The sequence below is a fragment of the Penaeus chinensis genome, chromosome 26, assembly GCF_019202785.1.
Source record: "Penaeus chinensis breed Huanghai No. 1 chromosome 26, ASM1920278v2, whole genome shotgun sequence".
Classification (NCBI taxonomy): Eukaryota; Metazoa; Arthropoda; class Malacostraca; order Decapoda; family Penaeidae; genus Penaeus; species Penaeus chinensis.
Genome location: NC_061844.1, coordinates 18,317,443 through 18,327,442, shown reverse-complemented (window position 1 = coordinate 18,327,442; position 10,000 = coordinate 18,317,443). Strand labels below are relative to the sequence as shown.

The 10,000-nt window shown below is 38.5% G+C and overlaps 3 protein-coding genes across 3 annotated transcripts; all 3 read right to left on the bottom strand.

Annotated features, from left to right (window-relative positions):
* Positions 1–237: 237 nt before the first annotated feature.
* Positions 238–915, bottom strand: LOC125039048 (proline-rich 33 kDa extensin-related protein-like). Its single transcript, XM_047632768.1, has 4 exons — positions 904–915; positions 617–760; positions 457–507; positions 238–372 (listed from the first exon to the last, which is right to left on the bottom strand). The coding sequence occupies exons 1-4, from the start codon at positions 913–915 to the stop codon at positions 238–240; spliced, it is 342 nt and encodes a 113-aa protein (XP_047488724.1).
* A 2,861-nt stretch (positions 916–3,776) lies between these two features.
* Positions 3,777–6,594, bottom strand: LOC125039047 (cuticle protein 8-like). The gene is made up of 5 exons (XM_047632766.1): positions 6,583–6,594; positions 6,286–6,435; positions 6,066–6,173; positions 4,746–4,878; positions 3,777–3,808 (listed from the first exon to the last, which is right to left on the bottom strand). Exons 1-5 carry the CDS (start codon positions 6,592–6,594, stop codon positions 3,777–3,779), a joined length of 435 nt encoding a protein of 144 aa, XP_047488722.1.
* A 2,438-nt stretch (positions 6,595–9,032) lies between these two features.
* LOC125038930 (integumentary mucin C.1-like) lies at positions 9,033–9,493 on the bottom strand. The gene is made up of 2 exons (XM_047632606.1): positions 9,371–9,493; positions 9,033–9,223 (listed from the first exon to the last, which is right to left on the bottom strand). Exons 1-2 carry the CDS (start codon positions 9,442–9,444, stop codon positions 9,052–9,054), a joined length of 246 nt encoding a protein of 81 aa, XP_047488562.1. The 5' UTR covers positions 9,445–9,493; the 3' UTR covers positions 9,033–9,051.
* Between the last annotated feature and the right edge of the window lie 507 nt (positions 9,494–10,000).

The window sequence follows — 10,000 nt, the reverse complement described above, 5'->3', positions numbered from 1 at the left end:
TTTTTTCTTTCTTTTTTTTCATGTGCGATGCCTATTTTAGGGAATTCTGATAATTCAGATTTTTTCTTTGGCTGCAACATCAATTTCGGTCACAATAAGCAATACAGGAGTTTGTGTCGGGTTCTTTTATTATAAAAATATTTAAGGAGTATCACATATTCGTTCATCCATGCAGCTTTTATCTGCACGACAGCTGCAAAAGTCTAAAAGAGAAGTTATGACTCTGAATATACGCCCTTAGTACACGGGGTACTTGGGGGCTGCGTGGTAGGGAGCGGGATTGTAGGTGGGCTTGTACTCGGGGTACTGAGCCTCGCCCTCGTAGGTGACCTCAGCTACGAGACCGTCGCCGTTATCCACGTACTTGAAGATCTGCTTGCGGCCGTCGGGGAGATCGACGGTGTAGCTGCCCTCGGTCTTGTAGCCGTCGCGGGACTCCGAGTGGCCGAAGTTTGCGCCGGAGTAACCGTCGACGACACCATAGTTGTAGTTGTACTTGGGTGGGACCTGATTAAAGAGTATAACATTAAATCCAAGTCCACAGAAATAGAAGTATTTTCATAAGAACCTTTGTTAGATGACGCTAGACCACGTAACCATACCACACATTACTTACTGTTGGGTACTCTGGCTCCTTGTAGTGAGCAGGGGCATGGTACACGGGTTCGGGAGCGTGGTACGTGGGTACGTAAACAGGTGGCAGATGCACAGGAGCTTTATCGGCCAAAGCCACCGCGGCCACACACGCTACGAGGATCACCTGAAACAAAAATCATCCACTCATTCAAAGAAATCGAACTCGAGATTCATGTTTACTATATGAACCACAATATAAGTTATATATGCTGATTTCTCTCTCATTCAATTACTGCTACAGAGGAGAATAAGGAGGAGCGTGCATACCTTGAGAGACATGGTTGATGTTTGATGGCGAGGAAGTGTCTCAGCCGTTTATATAGTGGTCCACATTCTCTGCTAGGACAAGTTCAAGGTTACTCGCCAGCGCTTGTGAGGGAAAGCAGTTCAGACCATGCCTATGTCAGATTGGTTGCTGGTATATGATTTTCTATTTATTTCACTCACTGAACTTAAACTATAAAAATAATAATAATAATAATAATAAAATAAATAATTGACAAATTTTTTAAAATGATTTTTAACTTACTATCTCTTATCTAGTTAGCTGCTTTTCCGTTTGATTCTGGCTATGATCTATAGATATATGGATTCATACACAATAAATATGTACTGGACATACAATAGGTGTATACATGTATATGGTCATAAAAACATAATTACATACATGAATATATATGAATACGGAATCATACACTACATTCACGTAGCTGAATATGTTCAAATAGCTGTTTATAAGTATAGATTTACGTACGTACATGCATAGCAACACATTCATGTGAAAATTTTTTTTATTTTTTTATTTGTGTGTAAATATTGTCTACTAATCATGCAACAAAGATCGAGAGTCGCACGAGGGAATAATACTTCTAGCGTGCCTTCTCAAAAATACTACTTAAAGACTACATTCTTGTTAGAGAAAAATGGTAATTTGAATATTATGCGCTAATTTCACCGAATTTTCTACAAAGCTGCAGACATAGACCTACATGCATGACGGTGATGCAGATACAAAAAAGTAGCATCGCCTACATTAAATGATAATGGACCTATCTGCAAAATCATGCAATGTATGTCTCTTATGACGAAACAGCAGATGGTCAAATATGCTGACTGCTGGGAAGACAAATCTTTGTTGCATCTCATAACCTATTAGTAAAGACGTGAAAAGTATCAGGAGCAATTTATAAAATACGTATATGCACACACAGGCACACACATACAGGTTTGTGTATATATATGTGTGTGTGTGTGTGTGTGTGTGCACACGCGCAAGTTTTCTTTCGGGTATAAAGATCGGAAATCAGTGACATGGAAAACCATTTCACCACAAATATTCTGCTTGGTCGGTTTATAAGACGAAGACACCATTATGTGGTGAGGGTTTTGTAAACGTTTCCAATACCTCTTACAAAAGTCCATCCGCTAATGAAAAGTACACTGATATTGAGAGTACTTTATTTAGATTATATGAAGGGCATTTATTACGATCAACCAAATGACTTATTATTGCTGTTGTTATTTGTATTGCTATTATGATTATTATTATAATTATTCATATGATTAGTGTTAATGTTTTCATCAACAGATTTACTCCGTTCCTATTACCGACTGCAAAAGAAAGAAACCGGAGTGGTAGAAGACGAAGGTATTTAGAACATAATAATCATATATCGTTAATAAGGTGAGGCAAGGCATTTCTTGGACAACACCCCTATCCTATTTCAAACAGTGAGCGCCGCGAGCATAAACAATTTCAGGGGCTTTTTGAAGGCTGAACAAATTCTTTAAAAAATTCTCTAAAAAAAATCTTTTTTTAAGAATAGATTTTTCGACACGAAATATGCTTAGGGCAACATGGATTGATGTGCTTCATCTGTGAAACGGTCGTACTACCACAGCGATTAATGATGATACTATTATTAGTATTAATAATAACAATGATAAAAGTATTAACAATAAAATTGACGATGAGGCTGATCCTCACAATATGATAACGACAATAATATCATAATCAAATCATGTTATTGAAGGCCCTAAGGCATTCAGTAATATGCAAACTACTTAATTTGCTATGGCAATGTTTTTGAATACTGGAAGTGATAATAAGAGGATCGAATGCAAATCTAAATGAGTTCTGGAGTGTTTTCCATGCCTTATTATTATTATTATTTTTTTTTTTTAAGTAACTTTGGGTGAATTTTTCTCTTATTTATTATTCATGTGCGATGCCTATTTTAGGGAATTCTGCTAATTCATTTCTTTTCGTCGTCTGCAACATCAATTTCGGTCATAATAAACAGGAGATTATTTTTGTCGGGTTATTTTATTATAAAAATATTTAAGGAGTATCACATATATCGTCCATCCAAGTAGCTTTCCTTTCACGACAGATGCAAAAGTCTAACAGAGAAGTCTGATTCTGAATGTACGCTCTTAGTACACGGAGTACTTGGGGGCAGCGTGGTAGGGAGCGGGCTTGTAGGTGGGCTTGTACTCGGGGTACTGAGCCTCGCCCTCGTAGGTGACCTCAGCTACAAGACCGTCGCCGTTGTCCACGTAGTTGACGATCTGCTTGCGGCCGTCGGGGAGGTCGACGGTGTAGCTGCCCTCGGTGTTGTAGCCGTCGCGGGACTCCGAGGCGGCGAAGTTGGCGCCTGAGTAGCCATCGACGACGCCGTAATTGTAGTTGTACTTGGGTGGGACCTGATTAAAGAGTATAACATTAAATCCAAGTCCACAGAAATATAAGTATTTTCTTAAGAACCTTTGTTAGATGTCCTTAGACCACGGAACCATACCACAGATTACTTACGGTGGGGTACTCTGGGCCCTTATAGTGAGCAGAGGCATGGTACACGGGTTCGGGAGCGTGGTACGTGGGTACGTAAACAGGTGGCAGATGGTGAACAGGAGCTTTATCGGCCAGAGCCACCGCGGCCACACACGCTACGAGGATCACCTGAAACACAAATAACCCACAGTGTTAGAGAAATCGAACTGGAAAATCATCTTCAGTACATCAGACACAATTCAAACTATATACGCCGTTTTCTATCCTTTTGCAGCTGCGGAGGAGAGTAGTAGGAAGCGAGCGTACCTTGAGAGACATGGCTGATGTTTGATGGCGAGGAAGTGTCTCAGTCCTTTATATAGTGGTCTCCATCCTCTGCTGGGAAGAGATCAAGGTCACTCGCTTACCCTTGTGGGGAAAAGCCTTTGAAACCATGCTTATGTTAGGTTTGTCGCCGGTAAATATTCAATATATTTTCGTTTGTAAACACTGAACATAAACTGTCAAATGTAAAACTGAAAGACATCTTGGAAGATTAGTTCGTATTTTCTTTCTCTAGTTATCTGTTTATCTCATTGTTCGTTTCTTTCTGGCTATATATCTATATACCTCTGCATTCATACACAGACACAGCAAACAAATGGACATATAGTAGGCGTATATATATATATATATATATATATATATATACACACACACAAACATACACATATGGTACTGTAACATTGTAATCATATATACTGCACTACTACACTCACTAAGATTCAGATAGGTAGGTAAAAGGAATAGATTGTCATATCACATACAGAGCTACATATATGCACGCAACATTTCTTATCATGTAATTCAAATCTAATGATTATGAATTCACAATCGACAGTCACTAAGCGAGACCCCCCATTAAAAAGAAATCTGTAATGAATAAGATAACCTTCTTATAAAAATATCTGGAATTATTTGCGCAGATTTCATTTAAATCTAAATATAGCTGTAACGAAAGACCTACATGCATGATGATGATGTAAAAACAGTAAAAAACATCGCTTGCATCAACTGATACCGAACGTGTCAGCAAAATCATACTATGTATGTTTCTTATGTAAATAAAGCAACAGATGGTCAAGAAATGTTAACTTGTGTACGACGGAGATAAATGTTGCACCACGTATCATATTAGTGAAGAATATCAATAGTTTATAAATTACGTATATGCGCGCGCGCGCACACACACACACACACACACACACACACACACACACACACACACACACACAAAGGAGAAAAAAAGGAAGAAAAATTTATATTTTATCACTACCGATTCCTGGAATATGGAAATATAGATTCGAGTTTTCCTTCAGAAAAGCTCGGGAATCACAGACGTGGATAGACTTTTCACTACAAATATATTGTAGCTCTTGAGACGAGGAAACCATTATGTGGTGTGGGATCTGTAAACGTTTCCAGGCGTTCATGTTAATCCGGGGATGAAATGCTCACCGTTTAATTAGTGTATTGAATTTAGAATGCTTTATTTATACGATATGAATTGTATTTAGTACGATCAACCAAATGAGAGATTGTTATCCCTATTACTATTTCTATTATCATCTTTATCATTGCTATCATTGTAACTATCAATAGATTTACTTCGTTCCAATTGCTGTCTTTATTATCCCCCCCCCCCCCCCCTCTCCAAAGATACCGCAATGGTATACGACGAAACTAAGGACATTATTATCAGTATAGGATTAGGCAAGGCATTTCTTAGACCCCCCCCCCCCTCCACTGGCCTCCCTCTCCTTGTTCTTATAGTGAGCGCCTCGACCATAAACAATTTCGTAGTTGAAGGTGTATGGGATAAGTTTTGGACAGGGATACCAAAGTCGACGTTATTTGATCTACCTCACCAATCAACTGTTAAAACTACTACTAACAGTAAGAATAATACGACTACTGCTACTATTATTGATGATGGAAATAACAGTAATAACAATGATACTGGAAATCAAATTGATGATGGTGATACTATCAAAGTAACGATAACAATATGTGAATGATGATAATGGTTATGATTTTGTAGCCTTAATACCTTCAAAAGATCCTACCTTCTACGTGCTAAGATAATGTGTTGTAGCGTTGGAGATGACAAAATATGATCAAATGCTGTTATGAATGAGTGTTTTTGAGACAAAGCATTTTAGATATAAATTCTAGATAATCTTTTTAATTAATATAATTTCTGTACGAAGCCGTTTTTGTTTTTGATTACTTTGATTACTTTTTTTTTCTTTAATAGCATCTTCAATATGGGTCAGAGAAAACAATGTCTGAACTATTTTCGGTGTATTCTATTGTAAAAATATTCAAGCAGTATCACATATTCGCCCATCCTTGCAGTTTTTCCTCTGAGTGTATTCAAAACGGACACAACAGATTATATTTAGCAAAGATGTCTGACTCTGAAAGTGCAGCCTTAGTACACGGGGTACTTGGGGGCAGCGTGGTAGGGAGCGGGCTTGTAGGTGGGCTTGTACTCGGGGTACTGAGCCTCGCCCTCGTAGGTGACCTCAGCTACGAGACCGTCGCCGTTGTCCACGTACTTGACGATCTGCTTGCGGCCGTCGGGGAGGTCGACGGTGTAGCTGCCCTCGGTCTTGTAGCCTTCGCGGGACTCCGAGGCAGCGAAGTTGGCGCCGGAGTAGCCGTCGGCGACGCCGTAGTTGTAGTTGTACTTCGGGGGTACCTGATTGAAGAGTATCACATTAAATTCAAAACATATTCAGATAGAAGTAATTTCACAAGGACCTTTGTTAGATGGCATTAAACCAGATATAAGTAAGCAGAAAATTACTTACGGTGGGGTACTCTGGCTCCTTGTAGTGGGCAGGGGCATGGTACACGGGTTCGGGAGCGTGGTACGTGGGTGCGGTGTAAACAGGTGGCAGATGGTGCACAGGAGCCTTATCGGCCAGAGCCACAGCGGCCACACACGCAACGAGGATCACCTGAAACATGATACATTATTCCACTAAATGAAAAAAAAAAAAAAATAAATAAATAATCGAAAATCATATTCACTATCTTAGCAGTAATTAACATTATACACGCTGTTTTGTCTTATCCCCTCTTGAAGACAGGAGGAGCATACGTACCTTGAGAGACATGACTGACGTTTGATGGCGAGGAGTTGTCTCAGCCGTTTATATAGCGGTCCCCATCCTCTGCTGGGACAAGTTCAATGTCACTCCCAGCCAGAGAAAGCCATTCAGTCTAAGCCTACTTTAGGTTTGTTGACAATAAAAAAAAAAAAAAAACTGTTTCTTATCAACTTGCTGAACAAAAACTACGAAGTTGAACTGATATGCATACAGATATATATATATATATATATATATATATATATATATATATATATATATATTCCCTCTCTGTTTAGCGAATTATCTGTTTACATGATTGTCCGTAGCCACCTGTCCATGTATGTGTAAGTCTATTGACTCATACACAGACATGTGTGTGGTTATTAAACGAATTTACGTTTGCCTAAACATGTACGTAGAGATGTAATACTGTATATCATGTACATTACACACACACACAGTGATACACCAGTAACCTTAATATTTTATGTATGTAATTCATATATTCATGTAATGATATAAAAATTGGCAATCATATGGGGGAAAATACTCCAGGCGTGTCAAAAAAAAACAAAACAAGGAATGACTCCCCCCCCCCCTCACAAAAAAAAAAAAAAAAAAGGTATCTGTAACCATGAGCATACATTTATGACTATGAGAGAGCTGCAGAGAGAGTAGCATCTTTTGAATTAACCAAAAAAGCTTTGCAAAATTAAATTATGTATCATCAGTATATAAATTGAACAGCAGATGTCAAGAACGCTGCTTTGCAGTATGCCAGTAATAATTATTATATTTCTTAACCTGGTAGTAAAAAATCCTGAAGAATCTTTGGAATAGCGACCTGCACACACAAAAATACAACCATCATAAAGGATTCTGCATAATTCGCGATAGACACACACACACACACACACACACACACACACACACACACACATACATACATACACACACACACACATACATACATACATGTATAGGCGTGGCGGTATATGTGTATATATATGTGTGTGGGTGGATGTCTGTGCGTATGTGTGTGTGTGTGTATATATATATATATATATATATATATATATATATATATATATATATACGCAGTATATATTAATATATATATATATTTATATATGTGTGTGTGTGTCGGCGTGTCTGTGTCTGTGTGTGTGTGAGTATATGTGTAAATGTGTGTGTATGTTGAGAGAGTGTGTATGGAAGAATATAATAAACTTACTTTGATAAGAATGTTAGGCTCAAAACCTATAGGATATTTCTACATGAGTCATGAACCCTGCACGTGTCTTGATTCCCTATCATGATACAATCTTCTTTTCTGCAATATCTTCATGGTATATGTATATGTATGTATGCATATATGTATATATATTTATATATGTGTGTGTATGCATATATATAATTATATATTTATCTATATACATATACATAACTATGCATATATATCTAAGTATGTTTATGAGTTCCCTGAGGTATGAAAAATTGTTTCATGGATATCTGCGTCTAACGACCGGGAATCACTGATGTAGATAAACATTTCTTTTTTAGGAAATTATTTATATGATGAAACCATTATGTTGTCAAGTATTTTTAATATTTTTTACAAATGTTAGCTGGACGTATATATGTATAAATTCACCGAAGAAATCTATAACAGAATAAATATGGAGTATTTATACAGGATGTAGTAAGATTAACTAGAATCCTATTATTTGAATAGATTTACTTCATTTATATTACCAGCTTCATTTCTATTTTTATTTCGCAGATGAAATACACCGGGAAGGGGGGTGGGACTGGGGGTAACCTGTGAAATATTATAATATATCTGTGTCTGTGAGAGTAAGAACGTCCTTTCACAATGAGGCACCCCGATAATGACAATTGATTGGCAATGATTTCGAAGCAAAGTGCCATCATTCTAGTATTCTAGTAAATCTCATCAGACTATTAAAAGATGTCTTTCTTACAATGGATTTTTAGTTATTTTTAACACGCATAATACTGTTACAGTCGTCGCACTGAAACACTTCTGATAAGGATGAAATGATTTTCTTGATGTTTTGAAATCCTAAATTTTGAACGAGAAGAAAGTGGGAACGATTAATTTCATTAATGGCGACATTGTGGTTGGTTTATTGTATAATGTGTAATGCTAGTTTTTCTCAGGATTAACGACTAAGATTGCATAAATTATTTTATATGTTTTATTATAAATTTGAAATAAATGAAATAATATCACATTTTAAGCCACCCATTCAGTGCCATCATGAACTCTTTTGTTATACTTTGGCACCGATGACGAACGGGTTGAAATGGAGAGAAAGTCGTTTTGCGTGGGAGTGTATAGTCACCCTTAGTACACGGGGTACTTGGGGGCAGCGTGGTAGGGAGCGGGCTTGTAGGTGGGCTTGTAGGTGGGCTTGTACTCGGGGTACTGAGCCTCGCCCTCGTAGGTGACCTCAGCTACGAGACCGTCGCCGTTGTCCACGTACTTGACGGTCTGCTTGCGGCCGTCGGGGAGGTCGACGGTGTAGCTGCCCTCGGTCTTGTAGCCGTCGCGGGACTCCGAGGCGGCGAAGTTGGCGCCGGAGTAGCCGTCGGCGACACCGTAGTTGTAGTTGTACTTCGGCGGGACCTGATTAGAGAAAGCATAACGTTATATACAGGACATGTGTTCATTTACCCGTAAACGAGTTTGAGAAAGGGATATTCCATTAAGTATAACCATCTAAAAACAGGATATGCATATATGCCATTAAGTTGCACAAAGTATAGTACTTACAGTAGGGTACTCAGGCTGTTTGTAAGGTGATGGGTGATACGCAGGTTCTGGAGCGCGGTACGTGGGTGCGGCATAAACAGGTGGCTGACGGTACACGGGAGCCTTATCGGCCAGAGCCACTGCGGCCACACATGCTACGAGGATCACCTGAAAACACGACACAAAAACAATTCCACTTAATTACAAAGTCCATTATTCTCATCCATAGTATGAATACACGTTGCTTTCATGGAATTTCGTCCTGTTAAACAGAACACGAGAGGAGCGTGCGTACCTTGAGAGACATGGCTGTTGTCTGATGGCGAGGAAGTGTCTCAGCAGGTGGAGCTCAGGGTCACGGACCTACCCCGATGGGAGAAATGGGGCTTAGCCTTGCCTATGCCAAGACTGCTAATAGATTGAATACCCATTTACTTCATTTATAGTCTGTTTCCATGCATATTTCTTTACATAAACACGGAGACAAATACAAGAACATGTATAAACAAATTAAATTTAAAACTTGCTACAGTAAGAACACATAAATAACTTGTCGCTTCGAACTCGTCAAAGTTCCTCATCAGAAGAAGTCAAGACCAAAATGTTCGATTTACTACGCTTTTAATTCAGTATTTTTATGTAAATGTACAT

Coding starts and splice junctions, on each gene's coding strand:
- LOC125039048 (XM_047632768.1), bottom strand. Junction 508..616: donor AGGAGCCAGAGTACCCAACA/GTAAGTAATGTG, acceptor CTCTTTAATCAG/GTCCCACCCAAGTACAACTA. Junction 373..456: donor TCGTCGACGGTTACTCCGGC/GCAAACTTCGGC, acceptor GGCCGCAAGCAG/ATCTTCAAGTACGTGGATAA.
- LOC125039047 (XM_047632766.1), bottom strand. Junction 4,879..6,065: donor AGACCGAGGGCAGCTACACC/GTCGACCTCCCC, acceptor AAACGTTTACAG/ATCCCACACCACATAATGGT. Junction 3,809..4,745: donor TTTCCATATTCCAGGAATCG/GTAGTGATAAAA, acceptor ATCTCTTCCCAG/CAGAGGATGGAGACCACTAT.
- LOC125038930 (XM_047632606.1), bottom strand. CDS start 9,444: ATGCCGCACCCACGTACCGCGCTCCAGAACCTGCGTATCACCCATCAC. Junction 9,224..9,370: donor AACAGCCTGAGTACCCTACT/GTAAGTACTATA, acceptor TTCTCTAATCAG/GTCCCGCCGAAGTACAACTA.